General features: G+C 26.3%; 4 protein-coding genes across 4 annotated transcripts; all 4 read right to left on the reverse strand.

Moving 5' to 3' along the window:
- Nucleotides 1-1,205: 1,205 nt before the first annotated feature.
- LOC114941478 (odorant receptor 13a-like) lies at nt 1,206-3,834 on the reverse strand. Its single transcript, XM_029316481.2, has 4 exons — nt 3,694-3,834; nt 2,367-2,841; nt 1,797-2,027; nt 1,206-1,562 (listed from the first exon to the last, which is right to left on the reverse strand). The coding sequence occupies exons 1-4, from the start codon at nt 3,832-3,834 to the stop codon at nt 1,222-1,224; spliced, it is 1,188 nt and encodes a 395-aa protein (XP_029172314.1). The 3' UTR covers nt 1,206-1,221.
- Nucleotides 3,835-6,780: 2,946 nt separating this feature from the next.
- On the reverse strand, nt 6,781-9,619 carry LOC114941479 (odorant receptor 13a-like). The gene is made up of 4 exons (XM_029316482.2): nt 9,428-9,619; nt 8,112-8,583; nt 7,272-7,502; nt 6,781-7,178 (listed from the first exon to the last, which is right to left on the reverse strand). The coding sequence occupies exons 1-4, from the start codon at nt 9,566-9,568 to the stop codon at nt 6,838-6,840; spliced, it is 1,185 nt and encodes a 394-aa protein (XP_029172315.2). The 5' UTR covers nt 9,569-9,619; the 3' UTR covers nt 6,781-6,837.
- A 3,352-nt stretch (nt 9,620-12,971) lies between these two features.
- LOC146721259 (4-vinylanisole receptor-like) lies at nt 12,972-16,200 on the reverse strand. The gene is made up of 4 exons (XM_085487212.1): nt 16,060-16,200; nt 14,689-15,178; nt 13,441-13,671; nt 12,972-13,358 (listed from the first exon to the last, which is right to left on the reverse strand). The coding sequence occupies exons 1-4, from the start codon at nt 16,198-16,200 to the stop codon at nt 13,018-13,020; spliced, it is 1,203 nt and encodes a 400-aa protein (XP_085343338.1). The 3' UTR covers nt 12,972-13,017.
- A 1,026-nt stretch (nt 16,201-17,226) lies between these two features.
- LOC114941475 (4-vinylanisole receptor-like) lies at nt 17,227-20,807 on the reverse strand. The gene is made up of 4 exons (XM_029316478.2): nt 20,638-20,807; nt 18,998-19,469; nt 17,672-17,902; nt 17,227-17,567 (listed from the first exon to the last, which is right to left on the reverse strand). The coding sequence occupies exons 1-4, from the start codon at nt 20,776-20,778 to the stop codon at nt 17,227-17,229; spliced, it is 1,185 nt and encodes a 394-aa protein (XP_029172311.2). The 5' UTR covers nt 20,779-20,807.
- Nucleotides 20,808-21,064: the final 257 nt, after the last annotated feature.

Below are 21,064 nucleotides of genomic sequence, written 5' to 3' on the forward strand. Positions count from 1 at the left end.
AACTCAATAATTATTGCAAATATCGCGCGCGAAATGATACAGGACTTTTCTATTCAGTTTAACACGCTCTATCTGCCCATGAAAGGTGATTCGCGAATTATGGGACACCCTGTATATACTATTATGTTATCTTCCATTGTCCCGTAGGCGCAGCGCAAGCGTATAGAGTGGAAATAGAGTTTCGAAGGGTTGCAGTAGAGAAAAGGTTGCGTAAACAGTATGACGCGAAAGATGTGCATCGCAGTAGTGAAAGTATTGTATATATAAAGATATAGATTTACAAATGCCATAATCCCGGGAAAAATTTTTTTATATATAATTATATGTGAAATATGTCCATTTTTATATATAATTATGTAAATTTATATATATAAATTATAAGTGTTTATATATAATTATATGTCAAATTACATATAAAACATATATATTTATATGTATGAAAACAAATATTTATTATATTATATAAGTTTATATAATTATATATAAAAAGAACTTTTATCTAATTATATATGGACATATTTATATATAATTATATATATAATTTACATATTTATATATAATTTTGCGATTATATGTATAATTTTATATATTTCTATATATATATGATTTTATATTGTTATATATAAAAAGTTTTTTCACGGGATTAATATACAAAATCGAAATATTTGTTTATACATGTGTTTATAAATATAATTTTAGTGTTTTTAATTGCGTTACGGTTTTGAATTTTATTTGATGTGATAAGCTAACAATAAGTGACATCGATGCTAATAATCGTAGTGACATCGTGACATTGTATAGTTATTATAAAAGTTGAAGTAATGAATAATTAATATATTTGAATTGTAGTAACAAAATACAGTGATATATTACAATCATCTTAATCTAGATACAATTTTAAAACTAAAAATAAGTTGTTAGTGTGAAAGTATAAGGAAGTAAACACTAAGTGAAAACACTTCTTATAAAAAGTATAAATTTAACTCTGTTTATATGCATTAAAAACAGCACGCTTTTTCAAAGAATGTTTATAGTTTTAATATTACATAAAAAGATTTGGCACAAATGGATAATCGTATTGGATAATTATCATTAGCTGTTTTATTAAAATCATATTGCGATAAATTCTTGCTTCTACAGATTCCTATATATCTTAATACAGTTCCGAAACATAAGTTTTCAATTTATAAAATTTTTTCATTATATATATTATTTTATATTTCACGTTTCTACCATTACGCGAAGTACGGATAAATACGAAATGGAGGTTTTCAAGATACTCATATAAGTTGCTAGGTTTACCACAATAAAATTTCCAGCTTGCAGCTTGACGGGAGATTGTGACCGCATAATGATGAAGATTATATTTTTAGTCAAGTTGACAGGAAGATCGTACCAAATGCTCTGATAAATGAAAAGTCCAATTTCTTCCATTTGAGATTTCAAGTAATCTCCGACGAAACTATACACTGACAGTTGCGTCAAAAAAGTACATAATACCATGAAGCTTTTCCCCATCATAACAGCATCGTTCATTTTTAACGCTAAGATAAATTGAAATCCTGAAAAAAGTATTTTTGTTTAAACTATAATACATGTTTAATATATGTAAATTTTCTTTCTCTCTTTCTGATGTAATATGTACCCAGATAGTTACAGTAATTATTATGACATCATTTTGATGTCAAAATTCATCATTTGCCATCAAAATGATGTCATAATAATTACTGTGGCTATCTGGGTAATTTATATAATCTATTGTTTTATGAATCTATTATAAGTAGTATGATATTTACCCATTATACATAACAGAATGCTGCTAAGAAATAACTGCATCAACAAAACGAAACTGATTGCATTGGCCAACTCTTTAGCCATTTTTATCAGATAGCTATTCCTTTGAATTAAAGCATTAAAACGGTCGTTAACTTGCGAACTTGAAACATCAAAATCGATAAAACTGGCTTTCAAAATTTTCACTTGTCCACACACGTGTAATGTAATGTTGAGAAATAGAGAGTCGTTACCTTTACAAAAAGAAAATTATACTGAGAAAAATTCAATTATCATTATCTCACAACTATGTAATTAAAAAAATATATTCTCTCTCACATATTGTTTATATTATTATTTTTGTATAAGAAGTATATTTTTATATTAGTTTTTGTAAGTATATGTTGATATTTATATTAGTTTTCATTTTTATATAATTTTTATATCGATAAAAAATTATGTTATATAAAATTGTTATTTTAAAAGAAGTAATTATTTTAACATTATAAAAATTCTGATATATACTCTCTAAGTGTTGTTATAAGTGAAATGAAAAATGCAAGAAGAACAATGCAAGAGTAAACAGATGTTACCATGATTACAAGTACACGTAAGTATTAGCACGATAAATTCGAAGAGACAAATAATTTGATACATGCTCTCCGGGATGCCAAAATACTCTAACGCGCATCTTGATGGCATCGGATATTCCAGCACAACATCCTCATCCGTTATATTCATTTGGTTATCTTTGTCATCACCCAGCAGAGGAATTAGCGAATATATCATTACGCTAAAGTAAGAGAAGCAGACCATAAAACAGGAGAGTATCCTTCCGACAAAAGCATATCTTCGCATGATGGCACGATAGTCTGCATTTTCAATTGTCAAGTAATCATTCCGAGCTGAGCCGTAATTACTAGTTAAATTTTTTGCATAAATGCGAAAACATATTGTCTTCAGTACACCTAGTACACCACAGAAGATCAACATAATGCTGTCAATATTCTGCTCCGCATCAGTGCAGCCCATGTGAATTTCCATTGTAGGTAAGATTACTATTATGCTCTGTTGATATGCGTAAGCGATATAATTTTTTTATTTGAATTATTATTTTATGTCTTAAAAAATGCAGCCCAAATCCACACACACAGATTATCGAACTTTTCCAAATAGTTATATTTATTTATAAATAAATTTTATTTTAAACTTTATAAGGCTTCTCTATGTTATTATATTATTGTAATATAGAAAACATTAGAATTTGATAAATTAATTAAAAAATTAAATAATTATGTCTGGAGATTTAATCTTCTTATTTTCTTATATAATTTGAATCAATATGTACATAAAAAATAAAACAAATGTGATTAATGTATTAAATAATAAAAATTATAAACACGTTAATTTTTTTTATATATAAATATAAAATTAAATGTAATATTAAAGAGTTAATGAATTAAATCTTTAATAATTAACTCTCAAAAATTACATTAGACGAATTTGATTAATAAAAATTTGTGTCGTCTTTTATACAGTTTTTTTTCTTTTTATAATATATAATATAAATTGTCAAAAGGATGTTATAACAATATGTCATTAATCTCCAATAAAAAAAATCATAAAATATATGATATATTATATGTCAAACTTAAAAATAGAATAAGACTTTAAAGAAACATTTTTGTTAAACAAATCACAATTAGCTTATGACTGTGTCATTTATACAATTTATCACATCGTGAATATCAGGATGTTTTTAGTCCAAAAATTTGAACATTTGATGTTTTCAAAGCGAGAACAAAATTTTGTTTGAAGTATTATAGTACTCAATGTAAAAGATGCTCTGTTTGTATCCTCAAACTCGAGAGAGAGATCGCGTTACAAAAATTGTTAGGATCAGATTCAAAAGATGTATACCATGCAACAAGTGGCTAAAATACATCGTATTAGTGAATAGATGTTATAAACTTGAAGTGGCCAGACGCCGATGGGCCACGTTAATAATTTGAAAGGGGTCATCGCGTATGCGATATCGTTCTTCCATTGTTCGTTTGCCATCGAGTCGAAATAATGATTGTTACTGATGCCAATAACCAAGATACTCGATAAGACGAATGTATTCCGACTTATTTTTTATTCAGCTGGCGACGTATATCCGCTTATCAGCCTGTCCTTATACTCTTAACGCATTATGACAAAATATAGAGAATTATGCAACATTGTGTTGCAGAATAAAAATGTATATATCTAATACTCTCTCAAGTTGTCGTCCATCGAGCAACTATATTTCTTTTTTAGTGTCAGAACTGTTCAAGAGAACTGTGCGTGTTTCGCTCGCTATCCTGTGTACGCGCAACTTCTATTTTACTTTATTTTAATTTTTTCTCAGCAAAATAATATGAATTCAATCTGTACAAAAGTGAAAATATGTAGCAAATAACTTACTTCTTTATTTTACAAGACATTAAAATTGATTGATAAAGAATTACACGATATATAATAGTGACAATAATTTTATATGTTAGAATATGTATACTTTTGAATTAAATATAATAATGCATTAATATTAATTTCGAGTGTGTATATTATTGATATTATATAGAAATAATTAATTTGCCATAAATAAACACAAGTGAGTAATAAGTTTATCAACATGACTTTTTGATCAATATTTCTTCTTTGAATTCCTATTTTGGGGACAAGCATTATATTGTGCTATTTCGAAAGTATGTATCAAATATTTATAATTTGCGGATTTCTTTTGCTTGCATTTTATATTTCACACTTTGAACACAAAGTACAGACAAATATAATAAATAAATTTTTAAAATGCTTTTAAGTTAACACACACAAACTTAACTATCGATAACATTTCTCGCTTGTAACGCGAACTAGAAGTTTTGTCTGCATAAGAATAAAGATTACGTTTCTTGTCAATTTTTTGGGAAAATTGTATCCAGTACTTTAATAAATAGGGAATTCTATTTCTTTTATTTCAGATTTCAGATAAATTCTGTTAAAACTATACAGTATAACTAATTTTTTCCTATTAACAGCGTCATTGACTTTTAGCAAAGCTGAGTTGAATTTCTAAAAAGAATATTTGTCTGCCGAAGATAAATCTTTATTTTACAAATACGTAATTATGTTTAAATGAAATAATTACAAGTGACTTAATTTTCATTGTACATCATAATATGTGAATATATAGTTTCATCAACAATACGAAACTGATTAGATTGTCTTAAATTCCTTTTGATTAAAATTTTGAGGTAATAATGTTTTTGAAAACAATCAGATTCGCGAACTTATTGTAACATTAAAATCGATAAAAATGGATTCCCAGAATATTTTGACCATAAGCATATAATATTCGAAAACAGTGCGTCATTTTTCTTCACATATACATTAATGCACATAAAATTGTCTTGTTGCATTGATACACAAAACAATATTTACTATTGTTATTAATTTATTATTTTTTTTTTAAATTAAAGATAAATATTTCACAGATTATATGGTAAATAACACATTGCTTTTATATTTTATTAATTTTATACTGGAATTCTTAAATTATAACACAATAAATATATGAAATAAGAGAAGATAATGAATAGGTACATGTCTATATATGCATATACTGTTATATTACCTTCCATTGTCCCGTAGGCGCAGCGCAAGCGTATAGAGTAGAAAAAGTGTCTCGATGGGTTGCAGTAGAGAAAAGGTCACGTAAACAGTATGACACGGCAAATGTGCATCTCAGCAATAAAAGTATTGTAAATATAAAGATATAGAATTAAAAACTCATAATGTGTGATTAATATACAAAGTCGAAATATTCGTTTATATATGTGTTTATAAATGTGATTTTAGTGTTTGGTTTTAATTGCGTTTTTGAATTTCAATTAATGTTATAAGCTAACAATAAAATAAGTGACATCAATGCTAATAATCGTAGTGACATCGTACTAATCATAAAAGTTGGAGTAATAAATAATTAATATATTTAAATTGTAGTAACAAAATACAGTGATTTATTACAATCATCTTAATCTAGATACAACTTTAAAAGTAAAAATAAGTTTTTATTGTAAAAATAAGAAGTAAACACTAAATGAAAACACATCTTATAAAAAGTATGAATTTACCTCTTTTTATATATGCATTGAAAATAGCATGCTTTTTCACAGAATGTATATAGTTTTGATATTACATAAAAAAATTTAACACAAATGGATGATCGTATTGGTTAATTATCATTAGCTGTTTTATTAAAATCATATAGTAATAAATTCTTGCTTCTACAAATTCCCATATACCTTAGAGCAGTTCCGAAACATACGTTTTTAATTTATAAAATTCTTTCATTACATGTTATATTATATTTCAAGCTGGATAATACGAAGATATTCCGACTCATTTTTTATTTAATTTGAGATGTATACCTGTTTATTGATTTGCCCTTATGCTCTTAATGCTTTATGACAAAATATAGAGAATTATGCTTTTATGCAATATTGTGTTGCTGAATAAAAATTTATGTGACAAAGTTCTTTAACAATAAGTTGCCATCCGTTGAACTATTCTTTTTTATTGTGATAGATGTTTACAGAACTGTCCATGGTTTTCTATCGCTATATGTGTATTGTCGATATTTTATATATCTCTTTGTCTCTATTTTTTCTGGCTAAATAATATAAATTCTGTCTGTTCGAAAGTAAAAATATATATCAAATAACTATTTTTTATTTTACAGGTCATTAAAATTATTTAATAGAGTTTTACGCGATAAAAGTGATCGAGTAATACTTACTCTCAAATTCAATATAACTATATGAATTAATAGTAATTTAGTATATATGTGTAATGAATATGTAAAAAGAATTAATTTACCACAAATAAACTATTGTAGAGAATAAGTTTATTAACGTATATGACGTATATATAATGTGATTTCTTAATAAACTTTATGCATTCTTAATTGTAAAAGAACATCGTGCTATTTCAAACTTATCAAATATTTATAATTGTAGATTTTTTTTATTTGCATCTTATATTTTATACTTCGAGCATTATACGAAGTACAGACAAATAAGAAAATGAGGTTTTTAAAATACTCATATAAGTTGATAAATTGACTATGACAAATTTTCCAGCCTCCAATGCAATTGGAGATTTTGTCTGCATAAGAATATAGATTACGTTTTTTGTTATTTCTTTAGGATAACTATACCAAGTACTTTGATAAATAGAGAGCCCTATTTCTTCCATTTCTGATCTCAGATAATTTCCAATTACACTATATAGCGTTAGTTGTGACAGGAAGGCACTCAGTACCATTAAACTCTTTCCGACCATAAAGGTGTCATTGACTTTCAACGCGAGGGTGAACTGAAATCCTGAAAAAAATATTTGTTTGCTAAATGTAAATCCTATTTTATAAATATGTAATTTAGATATTTCGTTAAACAATCATAAGATATAATATTCACCCATTATACACAATAATATGCTGATAATAAATAATTCTATCAATAATATGAAACTAATTAAATCAGCTAGTTCTCTGGCTAGCCTTATCAGGTATTGATGTCTTTGAATTAGCGTATTAAAACGCTTGTATTTTTGCGGACTTGTAACATCAAAATTGGTGAAATTGATTCTCAGAATATTTACTTGACCACAAACATGCAATGTAATGTTGAGAAACAACGCGTCGTTACCTTTGGGAAATGCATTAATGCACGGAACCACTTTATTGCATTGATATATAGAACAATATTTATTATACTATTGTCATTAAATTATAATTTTTGTAATAAAAAATATAGTCAAAATATAATTATAAAAGATAGCAAATATGTGTGTAATATATACCTATTTAACATAATATACACTGCATAAGGCGCTAAAGTTTTCAAAATTTTTAAATATTTTTTTAAAGTAGCAATAATGAGACATGTTGAAACCATCATTTGTAATTATATTTGCTTACGTTTTTTAATAGAAAATAGCTTTCACATTAATCTAATAATCTAATATGTCTGCTAAAAAGAATTAGGTAGATTAAAAGGAACTAGGCGATCTTTCTATCTCGGATTATCTCAATGGATCAAATTATCGTGAAACCTTACAAACTTTTGCACCTTGCAATATATGTATTGTTTATAATTAATAAAGAAGTTTCTAATATTAATATAATTAATGAAAAACTATATATATGTTGAATAATATGTATACTTAAATAAATGTACTTTTAAGCAAAAGATTTCTTGTTTTTGAATGATACGAATAAGACATAAAATAAATTTAAAAAATTAGATAAATATTACCTAGATTAGCAGTAGTTGTCAGTATCATTATAAATTCTTCGATGAGTATGGTGATTCTATATATGCTCTTTGGAAATTTAAAATATTCCAGAGTACATCTTGATGGTACTGTATACATCAATATCGTATCTTCGTCTGTTACATTCCGATTACCTTGGTCATAATTCATCAAAGGAATTATTGCATATATTAGACAGCTAAAGTAAGAAAAGCACAACATAGAACAGCAAAGATATCTTCCTATAAAAGCATGTTTTCGCATAATATCACGCTCTTTTCTGTTGACAATCGTTAAATAATCGTTCAGAGCAGATTTGTAATTATTAATTAAGCTATTTGCATATATGCGGAATCGTGTCGTCTTCAACACACCGAGCACTCCGCAACAAATTAACATCAGACAGTCTATGTTCTGTTCAACGTCAGTACAGCCCAGATATATTTCCATGAAGGACAAGATCACGACTAGGCTCTGTTGATATGTTTCCCCATGATATTTTGTGCTTAGAAAAACATGTTTCATTGCTAACTCAATGAATTTGTACAAATAAATATATTTTTGAAACACGAATTTTACTTTCTCACACTCTCACATTTCTTCTCTCTCCCCTTTTCTCTTAATTTTTTCTCTCTCTTTCTTTTTTTTTCTCTTTCTCTTTTTCTTTTTCTTTCGCTTTATAAATTGCAATATAAAATTTTTTTAAATTTTATCAATAAATGCAAAGTATAATATAATATTTCATTTTATGTGATCTCTGAATGTATGAAAATACCAGAAAAACATATATAATTAAAATAAAAAATGTGTAATAAACTTGTATAAGTAAACATTTTTTTTTATATTTTAAAATATGAAACACAAAAGAATTTAATAAAATTTAACAAAATTAATTCATTTTATAATACATAATTCATTTTATAACGTATTATTTTTATCTAATATATTACACATACAATTGTTATAATGACATCATAAAATAAATAGTGTAGCATATTTTGCATAATATTTTTCGAAAACGATTATATTTTTTTACATATAATTAAGCATAAGTATATATAAATCGTAAAACTTAAAATTTTTCTTTTGTGTTAAAATTTGTCAACGATTTACAAGTATCTTGATTTATAACTCATCTAAAGTGTTAGGTTAATTATTGGCAAAAGCGTTTTACTACATATACGTTATCAAGAATTGAAAATATAAAATATTGACATTTTTATCATGACACCAAATTTTTCTCCGATGTAGAAAATATTCTATGTTGTCTTCGAACGTTCGCGATCGTGTCACTCAACGAGTTCTAAAAAATACGTACCGCACAACAAGTGCCTAAGACACAACGTAATAAAGAATAAATGTTATAAACTTGAAGTGGCCATACTCCGATAGGCCACGTGATCAATTTGAAAGGGGTCATTGCGTATGCGATATCGTCCTTCCATCGTTCATTTGCCATTGTCGAGATAATGACTATAACTGATGCCAATGGGCGATGATCTCTCCCTATATCGACTAGTATTCTGACTTATTTTTTATTTATGGGGACACATTGCACATAAGATATATTTTCTTATCAGTCTATCTTTATGCTGCTGTAGTCAAATAATCGATGATGGTATCGAAAAAACCCAGGTATTTCGATTCATTTTTTATTCAATATGTAAGGTATACATGCTTATCAGTCTGCTTCTATACTCTTGAAGCATTATGAAATGTAGATGCAAACTACATTTTTATGCAAAATTGTCGTTGAATTTATATATGACAGTTTCTAAATTGTCGTCTATCGGGTAACTATTTTCCTTTTTACTGCGTGAAATGAAAAATTGCATGTGCGTTTTTATTCATATCACATACATATCTATACTACATTTTATTTCATCTCGATATCCATTTGATTAAATAGTATGATTTCAATCTGTCCAAAGTGAAAATACATAGTAGTACCGAGTAACTCATTCTTTTCTTTATGTTGCAGGTCATCACAGTTGGTATACTGAGAAAATATAATGCAATATAGGTGAGACGTATTGTTATAATATTGTTAGATAATTTTATTTCTCCGCTATAATATAATAATTTAATCATGACAATTTTTAAATATATTTACTTTACAATAATATGCATATATATAATATATATATATATATATATATATATATATATATATATATATATGTATACCTTGATTTCGATTTTATGTTGTTAGAGTTACGATCTTGAGTAATTTTTAAAAAGTTTTAACTGTCGTTCTCTCTTATTGTTTATTAAGAAATTACAAATAAAAATATATGCAAAGCTGCAATGAAAGATTCGATGTCTGAAATAGTTTATAAGTATTGCTACACACTTGAATACAGGTACACAAATCTTATATACAGTATTCAAAGTGTTAAAAGTTTCATGCAAAATAAAATTTATTTTCATGTTAGGACTAAATTACTTAATACTTTCAACAAGAAGCACGCACTTTGCGCGCTCCTTTGATATCATTTCTATTGTTTATTTTACAACTGTCAAATTGTTAATCTTTGCAATAACAGTTACTTGATGCTATGACCATAATTTTAATTCGCCGAATTTCCATTATGTAGATAATTTTAATTCGCCGAATTTCTATTATATATATAATTTTAATTCGCCAAATTTCTATTGTATTGTTTGAGAACTATTTTGTATCTCTTTATATATTTGTTTCTCATTTCGTTTAGTTTAATCGAATATAATTATATTCGATATATTACGTAATTACGTGCGAAGTTATATTATTCTTTGATAAAACTTTAACAAATTGCAACGCATATATAACATTATTATTGCAATGCATGCATAGAAATATATTTGTTAATTATGTGAATCATAAAAATTCAATATATACATTTTTAACAAAAAACAAAAAATAAAATTTTCTACAAGAATCTTTCGATCAAAATATCTCCGCTTCCATTAGATTCGCGCGTTTGTACGCGTCCATTACGCTGCACGGCTCGCGCGAAACTGATCATGTAATCAGATTAGTACATCCCACATATCCATTAAGGTGCGCGGCTCGCACGAGACTGATTTTCGTGCGGGGTATCGCGAGCGCGGGACCGATGGTCACATGATCAGTGGTCATGTGACCATCAGTTCCGCGCCACTGGTCATGTGACCACTGATCATGTGACCATCGGTCCCGCGCTTGCGATACCTCGCACGAGAATCAGTCTCGCGCGAATCGCGCAGCGTGATAGATGTAGGGGGTATAGAGTTTCGCGCGAGTCTAATGAAAGTGTAGATATTTGATCACAAAAGATTCTTGTAGAATATTTTATTTGTTCATTCGTATTTTCTGTTAAAGATTTAAATATTGAATTTTTATGCGTTACATAATTAATTAATATATTTTTTATGTATTAATTGCATAAATAATTTTTGCATGCATGCGTCGCAATTTTTGAGATTTTATTATCAAAGAATAATATAACTTCGCTTTGCGTGTGCAATTATATTTGGTTAGATTAAACGAAATGATGTATATATATACTACATAAATGTAGTATTTATAGTAAGCAGATTTATAGTATTTGTAGTAAGCAGATTTGTGATTTTAATACAATAGGAAGTCACAAGTAAAAGTAATTGTGTCGACTCATAAATTAAATTCAGTTTTGTTATCAAATTTAATTATGATAATAGCAAATTATTGTTAGTATAGTAAACTAGATAGTAGAATACTAATACAAATTTGAGAACTATAATTCAATAATTTTCATTAAAAAATAATACAAGTGAATAAATGATGCTACAGTATATTGTATTAAACAGTTATATTTTAATTTTATATTCTATTATATATTTTATATTTTAATTTTAATTCTCGAATGTCTATTACGTACATTGTACATAATTTTAATTTGCCAAATTTTTATTATGTATATACTTTTAATTTCTGAATTTTTGTTATATACCAGACAACAAGCGCGTGCTTCGCTCGCATTATTAATATTATTTTTATTTTTTATTTTACTTACTTTTATTTTACTATTATTTATTTTAACTGTCAACCTATTAACCTTCACAATGGCAGTTGTTTGATGTTATTAATATAACACACAATGTTAATTGAGACAACTAATCAGCATCGCGAGAAAGCAGCAACAATATTTGCGATAATCGACTTTTTTAGAAAGAGATTATATAACTTTTGTTTTGAAAGTATCGAGCAATATTAGACTACTTCATTTACGCGAAAAGTTACTAATTTCATATGGAACCATAAATTATAAATCTCATTTCGCATTAAAAGCAATTGAAGTAAATTTTACTTCGTGCAGAAAATTGCAAGCCTGTAGAGCCTTATCCTTTAGTCTATGTATTCACTTTTTAATTTTTGACATTTTTAATTACAACTGAACGTTTTATATAAAAATTTATGTATAAAAATACAAATGTATTTAAGCGCGCGCATATACATAGTAATATAATGAATATTTAATCTGTCCATGAATATTTAATCTTTTAAACTTAAACTATGTTTGAATCTCACTTTGCACACAAACACATATTTTTATTTATGAATAACTTTATAATAAGCAATAATTAAAACTTTTTTAAATATTATTCAAGATGGTGATTTTGATAATATATATCAAAGTCAAGAGTGTTTTAATTGAAAATGCAATTTACTATAATTTCAAGTATGTTTCTGATATTGTATAAAAAATTTGGCACAGACCCACGATTGTGTACAGCAATTATAATTAACAATTTTATTGGTAAGACATATGAATAAACTATATATTTTATTATATTTTTATTTTATATATTTTATTTATATTTCTATTATATATTTTTTATTTATTTCTATTTTGCACGCGAATTATAAATTTACAATTTGTATAGTTGATTTAAATATGTTAAATTTCATACTTTAATCATTATACGAAGTACAGACAGATACGAAAAAGAAGTTTTTAAAATGCTCACACAAGTTGCTATATTGACTGCGATGAAATTTCCAGCCTGATACGAAACTGGACATTTTGTCTGCATAAGAATAAATATTATGTTTTTTGTTAATTTGCTAGGTAATTTATACCAAGCACTTAGATAAACAGAAGACCCTATATCTTCCATTTCAGATTTTAGATAATTTCCGATAAAACAAAACATTGTACATTGTGTCAATAAGGCATTCACTACCATTAAACTCTTTAATACCATAACAGTATTATTAACTTTCAACGCAAATATGACCTGAAATCCTGAAAAAAATATTTTTCTGTTAAATGTTAATCTTTTTTTAAAAATGTGTTGGTAATATAATACAAGTGTTAAAATAATTACCCATTACACATATAAGTAAACTAGTAAAAGAGAACTGCACCAATAAAATGAAACTAATTAGCTCGGCAAGTTCTCTGGTCATTTTTATTAAGTAATTTTGTCGTTCAATCAATGCATTAAAACGATCATAGACTTTTGGGAGTGTGACATCAAAATTAGTAAACTTAGCCCTTAGAATTTTTATTTGGCCACAAATGTGCAATGTAATATTTAGAAATAAGAAATCGTTACCTTTATAAAATAAAAATACATATAAATCGATATTAATATTTTTTATAATAAATTATCATGTAGCAGATAATTATTTTATAATACAATATATTGCCTCTATTTTAACCTCATTTTTCTTTAATTTTATTTTTATAAATTTTTATATTATAATATTATATTCTTTTTTTGTATGTATATTTTGTATAATACTATAAATATTATTACGTATTTATAATATTATTATGTAATAAATATTTATATATACACTGAGAAAAAAAATGCTGTTGATTCAATTAAACGTGACGTCACGGGCTGCCATCAACATATGCAGTTGATTCATCAGTATATCAGTATAAACAAAAGCATGACATCTTGATTTGATTAATAATGTCATTGAATTAACAAAATGCTGATGAATCAACTGCATATGTTGATGACAGCCCGTAACGTCGATGTTTAATTGAATCAACAGCATTTCTTTAAATATTTTTATATAATTATATTTAATAAATGACTTGATTATAATAAATAATCATTAAAAAAATGAAATTATAATAAAAATAATAATAAATAATTTTATTATAATAAATAATTCAGATAACAAAATTTCGTAAAATTTCACAGTTCTTAAGCAAGTAATGACATTATTTACGTGCATAACTTTTTTTAACTCTTCCAAATTTTTTAATTAAAACATATTTTTTCATATATTCTATTTTCGAGAAAGCTATAGTCAGCTTTAAGTACATCTAAATCTCAATAATACAGCTTATTATGTGAAATCATACGAACTTCCGCATTTTAATTATCTATAACAAATAAAAGTTATCTACAACAAATAAAAAGGGAGATAAAATATTGCTTAAAATATACCTTATTATATATATATATATATATATATATATATATATATATATATAAAATGAGATTAGTAAAAAAATTGATAAAATATAAAATAATATAGGCTTGCCTTTAAAATTTTTACATATTTTATCTAAAGTCTAAAGATGCGTAAAAATATAAAACAACAGATATTACCAACATTAGAATTACAGGATAGCGCTACTATAATAGATTCGATAACGATGAAAGTTTTGTACATGCTTTTTGCATGAAAATATTCTATAATGTGTCTTGATGGCATCGGATATTCCAAGAAGATGTCCTTGTTCGTTATATTTTGATTTGTTTCATCATAAACCATTGAAGCGTGTAGTAAACATTTTACCATATTATTAAACACATATATATAGCTAAAAGCTAGTACAGGAAAAAAAACAAGCCTCCCTATATAAGCATGTTTTCGCATAATGGCCCTTTCTTTTGCGTTGTCAATCGTTAAATAATCGTTTACAGCAGATTTGTAAATTTTAATAAAAATATTAGCATTTCTGCGGAATATTATTATCTTCGACATACCGATTATTCCACACAACATTAACATCAGACTGTCTGTGCTCTGTTCTATGGTATCTATATGCCCTCTGGTCATATATAGCTCCATGCAAGGCACCATCAGGATTAAGCTCTGTTGATACGTTTTCCCATGATGTTTTGTGCTTAGAAAAAATGTCTCACTTCTAATTCGATGAATTTATGTTACTGACAATTAATATTTTTATTAAAATGTGACCTTTATTTTTTTACGCTCTCACGTTTCTTCATTTTTTTCTCTCTATCTCTTTCTCTCTCTTTATAAAATATAATATGAAAAAGTATTCTATTTCTCAAACTGGTTTATTAATGCAAAGTTTTATATAATTGTATATTTGTATATATTTAGTTTTATTTTATATATTCTCTGAATATAATAAAATAATAAGAAAATATATAAATTAAATTATATATATGTGTATATATATATATATATATATATATATATATATTAATATACAATAAACTTGAAAGAATAGAACATTTCTTTACATCTACACACACAAATTCAACAAAATCTAACATATAAAATTTATATTTAAAATTTATGTGACAATTTATAACGAATTTATTTATTTAATTTATTTCACATATGGAATCTTGAAATAAGTAGCTAGCACATACTCCCCTTAATATTTTTCAAAGATATATAGTCATATTATTTTTACACATAATTACGAAAAATGCACATAAAACTTAAAAAAAACCTTTTTACTGATAAATTTTTTCAATGACTTAAAATCGTTTACAATTTATTTAAAGTATTACTAACAGAAGCGGTTATTACTAACAGAAGTGGTTCGTTATATTCGTTATCAAAAATTAAAGATGTAACAATCTTGACAGTCTTATCGCGACACAAATTTTCTCCAGAGCGTTGCAATATCAATAATAATTCTTCTATTATTATAGATAATATTCTTTATTGTCTAAGAATAATCACGACTGTATCAATGAGTTCTAAAAAACACTTACCGCATAAGAACCGCCAAGAATACAACGTATTAGCGAATAAAAATTATAATCTTGCAGCGGCCACATACCAACGGGCCAAGAAATCAATTTGTAAGGGTTCATCGCGTACGCGATATCTTTCTCTTTTTGTTCACTTGTCATTGTCGAAATAACAACTGTAACTGATCCAAATAACAGATCTAAATAATCCGCTTCCTATCGATACAACGGAGGTATTCCGACTACTTATTTTTTATTTATAGAGGACATAACATAAGAGGTATATTTGCTTATTAGTTTATCTTTTTTTTTGCTCCTCAAGGCAAATAATCGATGATATTACATCAAGTACAATGCAGGGGTATTTCGATTTATTATTCAACATGAAAGATACAGTTGTTCATCAGTCTGTTGTTATACTCTTAAGGCATTACACGAAATATAGAACGCAAACTACGCTTTTACGCAAAATTGTCGTTGAATAAAAATTTATATGACCAAATTTCTAAATTATTATCGTTTCTCGAACAACTGTCTTTTGTTGAGCGGAATATTAGAACGAGTTATGTGAATTTTCCTTACCTCTATACATACCTACACGCACATTGTATTATATCTTATTTCGATATTCGTTTGGCTAAGAATAAGTAGCATATATACATTTAATCTATTAAATAAAAGTAAAAATACGTAACAAGTAACTAATTTCTTTTTTATATTGAAAGTCATTAAAATTGACATATACTGAAAAAGGAAAATGTATTATAGGTAAATATAATATTGCATCAAAAAATATTTCTCTTCATTATAATATAATAATAATAATAATTAATAATTATAATATAAATAATAATATTAATAAATAATAATAATAAAATGAATATAAAGTATAAAATAGGTACATTTTTTATATTGCATAAACAAAGATTAATTTGGCATAGATCCATTACTATAAATAGGAATTATAATTTTATTAAAAAGATATTTAAATAAATTATATATTTTATTTATTTCTATTGCATACCAAAAGTATTATAAATGTATAGTTTGTAAAAATATTTTCAAAATATTGAAATGACTGTGTAATATATTATAAATTATTTATTTTGTGTAGTTTCTATTGTCATACGCGCGCGTGCGTATATCATAAATTTACAATTTATAAAATTTATTTAAACATGTTAAATTTTACGTTTCAAGCATTATACGAAGTACTGACAAATATGAAAAAGAAGTTTTTAAAATGTTCATTAAAGTTGACACATTTACCGTAATGAAATGTCCAGCTTGAAAGGTAACTGGAGATTCTGTTTGCATAAAGATGAAGATTATATTCTTTATTATTTTGGTAGGAAAATCATACCAGGCACTTTGATAAATAGAAGATGCTATTTCTTCCATTTGAATTTTCAGATAATTTCCAATAAAGCTATACATCATTAATTGCATCAAAAAAGCACTTTGTACCATTAAACTTTGTGTCATCATGGCGGTATCTCTGATTTTTAAAGCTATGAGAAACTGAAATCCTGAAAAGAATATATTTATCTATTAAATATTAAATGTAAATATTTTTTTATTACTACATAATTTAAATATTTCACGAAATAATTATAAATAATATAATGTTTACCCATTATACATAAAAGTATGGAGATAAAAAATAATTGAATTAATAAAATAAAATTTATCATATCGGCAAGTTCTCTCGCCATTTTTATCAAATAAATATGTCGTTGAATTATAGTATTAAAACGATCATAGACTTGCGAGCGTGTAATATCAAATTTAACGAAATGGTTCCTTAGAATTTTTACTTGACCACAAATGTGCAACGTAATGTTGAGAAATAACGCATCGTTACCTATATAAATTAAAAATACATTGATATATAAAATGATGTGTTAATACTATTATTATTATAACTAGATATACATATGTGTGTATATACTATTACTATTGTAACTAGATAATATGTATTATGTAGCAGATAATCATTTTATAATATATTTATTATATATTATAATATATTGCCTCCATTTTACTTTAATTTTATTTTTATTTTTATTTTCATTTTTTTATCTAATCTATCTTGTTATTTATACATTCTTTATAAATATTTTCTATTTTCCTAATTTTTTTCTTGTTTAACGTATATTTTGTAACAAGCGTTTTTATACACAATATTATTATATAAAAAAATATATATAAATAATGAAAAAACCGTTTATACAGGGTGTCCCATAATTCGCGAATCACCTTTCATGGGCAGATAGAGCGTGTTAAACTGAATAGAAAATTCATGTATCATTTTGCGATATTCGCAATAATTATTGAGTTATTTATTAAAATATCTAAACGAATAAGCAGGTAGAAAGCATTATTTGATCGAGAAGCGGCGTCATACAGCGAGCGGCGACCAATGTAGTGGCGCCGAAAAGTAAGATGATACTTTTGATACTAAGCGGCATATAACAAATAAGTCATCCGACATGCACACCGAGTCCGGCCTACCGCTTTCTATCCGCTCATTCGTTTAGATATTTTAGTTAATAACTCAATAATTATTGCGAATATCGCAAAATGATACAGGACTTTTCTATTCAGTTTAACACGCTCTATCTGCCCATAAAAGGTGATTCGCGAATTATGGGACACCCTGTATATATGTATGAATAAAATATACATATATATTTTTTAATAAAAACATTTATATACCTTTATTATAATAAATAATGTATATAAGTCACAAAAATTCGTAAAATTTTTCAACAAACTTTCTTGAGCAAACAATAAGATTATTTAAAAAAGAGGAATAAGATATGCTTTATTAATAAGATTAGTAAAAAAATTAATGAGACATAAAATAAGATAAATTTGCATTTAAAATTTTCATAGTGTGAATTAAATTTTATCTAAAGATTTAAAATACACCAAAACGTTAAATAATAGATATTACCGGCATTAGCATTAGACATTATAAACAATGCAAAAGCTTCGATAATGACCAATATTTTGTACATGCTAGTTGGAGCATGGAAGTACTCCAGAGTGCATCTTGACGGGATTGGATATTCCAATATGATGTCTTCCTTTGTTATATTTAGATTTTTTTTATCAAAATCCATAAAAGGCGTTAGCGCATACATTAAACAACTAAAGTAACTGAAACACATGAGAGGACAAAAAATAATCCTCCCTATAAAAGCGTGTTTTCGCATAGTGGCCCGCTCTTCCGTATTTTCAATCGTCAAGTAATCGTTTAGAGCAGAGTTATAATTATTAATTAAATTATTTGCATAAATGCGGAACCATATTATTTTTAGTATACCAAGCGTTCCACAACAGATTAACATGAGACAGTCCACATTTTGTTCCGCGTTAGTGCAGCCCATGTATAACTCAATAATAGGTAGGATCACACCTAGGCCCTGTTGATATGTTTACTTGTATGTAATGTTTCATATTCAGAAATTGATTTTAAATTAACAGATTTTTGCTAATATTTATTTTTAAATGCACAGTATATTATGAATTTTTCTCTTTTTCTCTTTCTCGCTTTTACTTTTTTATTTCTTTTTTCTCAAGAACTCGATGCAAAGAAAATGTTTTAATCTCTCTATAATGTAAAAATAATGCTATAATAAATTTCAGATTTTTTAGATTCAAAATGCTAATCACTTACATATACTTACGTACATATACTTCACACAATTTCATGTTAATTGAATATAAAAATATCGAAAAAAGTTAAATGTTATTACTCTCTTAAAATAAATCAGTGAAAAAACCACCGATTGAATCGATAAAACAGTACATCACTAACAATTAGTCACTATTTCCTGATTTTCAGTGAAACTATCCCCACCATGTTAACATGGTCACTATTTCCTGATTTTCAGTGAAACTATCCCCACCATGTTAACATGATGGGGATAGTTTCACTGAAAATCAGGAAATAGTGACTGATTGTAAGTGATGTACTGTTTTATCGATTCAATCGGTGGTTTTTTCACTGATTTATTTTAAGAGAGTATTATATGTGATAAAAGATGTACAAATAATCTAGCACCAAAAAATATAAAAAAAATTAATAAGCTCTAATATTTATAATTTCGTAACATATTATTCATTTAATTTAATTTTCACATACATATAATCACACATTCATATTATCGTAGAGAATATGTCATATTATCGTTAAGAAAAATAGTTAAGACAAATAGAATCGTGAATAGTGTAATACATGCTGTTTATAATATTTCTCAACAAAGAGTCGTGTTATTCTTAAACATTTTAACTGAGAAATAAAATACAAACTTAAATTATAAAACTCAAGAAAAATATTTTTTTAGATATTTTTTAAATAAAATTATCGTATTTTCATGTATATTTTACGACGTCGCGTTATCGTTAGTAAAAGCTAATTTCGTTATATACGTTGTCAAATAAACGAAGAAAGAATATTACTATCGCGACACCAAAGTTTTATCTAACAATAAGACGTTATTACAATAGATCAATGTAGAAACTTTTATATATCGTCTTTAAACGATCGCGCGTTAGTGACCACTGTATTCAAACTCAAAGGATGCATACCGTCAAACAGATGCCGAAGACACTACGTAATAGTGAATAAATGTTATAAACTTGCAGTGGCCAAACGCCGATGGGCCAGACCATCAATTTGAACGGGGTTATCGCGTATGCGATATCTTCCTTCCATCTTTCGCTTGCCATCGAGATAATGACTATAACTGATGCCAATATCCAATGATGTGCTCGCTATATCGACATGACACAAGTACTAGCACTCATTTTTTATTGAGCATGCGAGGCATACACGCTTATTAGGATGCGTTTACTGTCTTCACGCATTGATACATTATTAACAAAATATAGAGAACTATGCAAAATGATCGTCAAATAAGAATTTATGTAACTGCTTTCTAAATTGTCGCCCATCGAGCAACTATTTTTTCCTAACATACAAAATATCAAAAGAAAATTCTGAACATTTTCTTTT

The sequence above is a fragment of the Nylanderia fulva genome, unplaced genomic scaffold (assembly GCF_048542155.1).
Source record: "Nylanderia fulva isolate GAGA-0341 unplaced genomic scaffold, ASM4854215v1 Scaffold51, whole genome shotgun sequence".
In the NCBI taxonomy this organism is placed as follows: domain Eukaryota; kingdom Metazoa; phylum Arthropoda; class Insecta; order Hymenoptera; family Formicidae; genus Nylanderia; species Nylanderia fulva.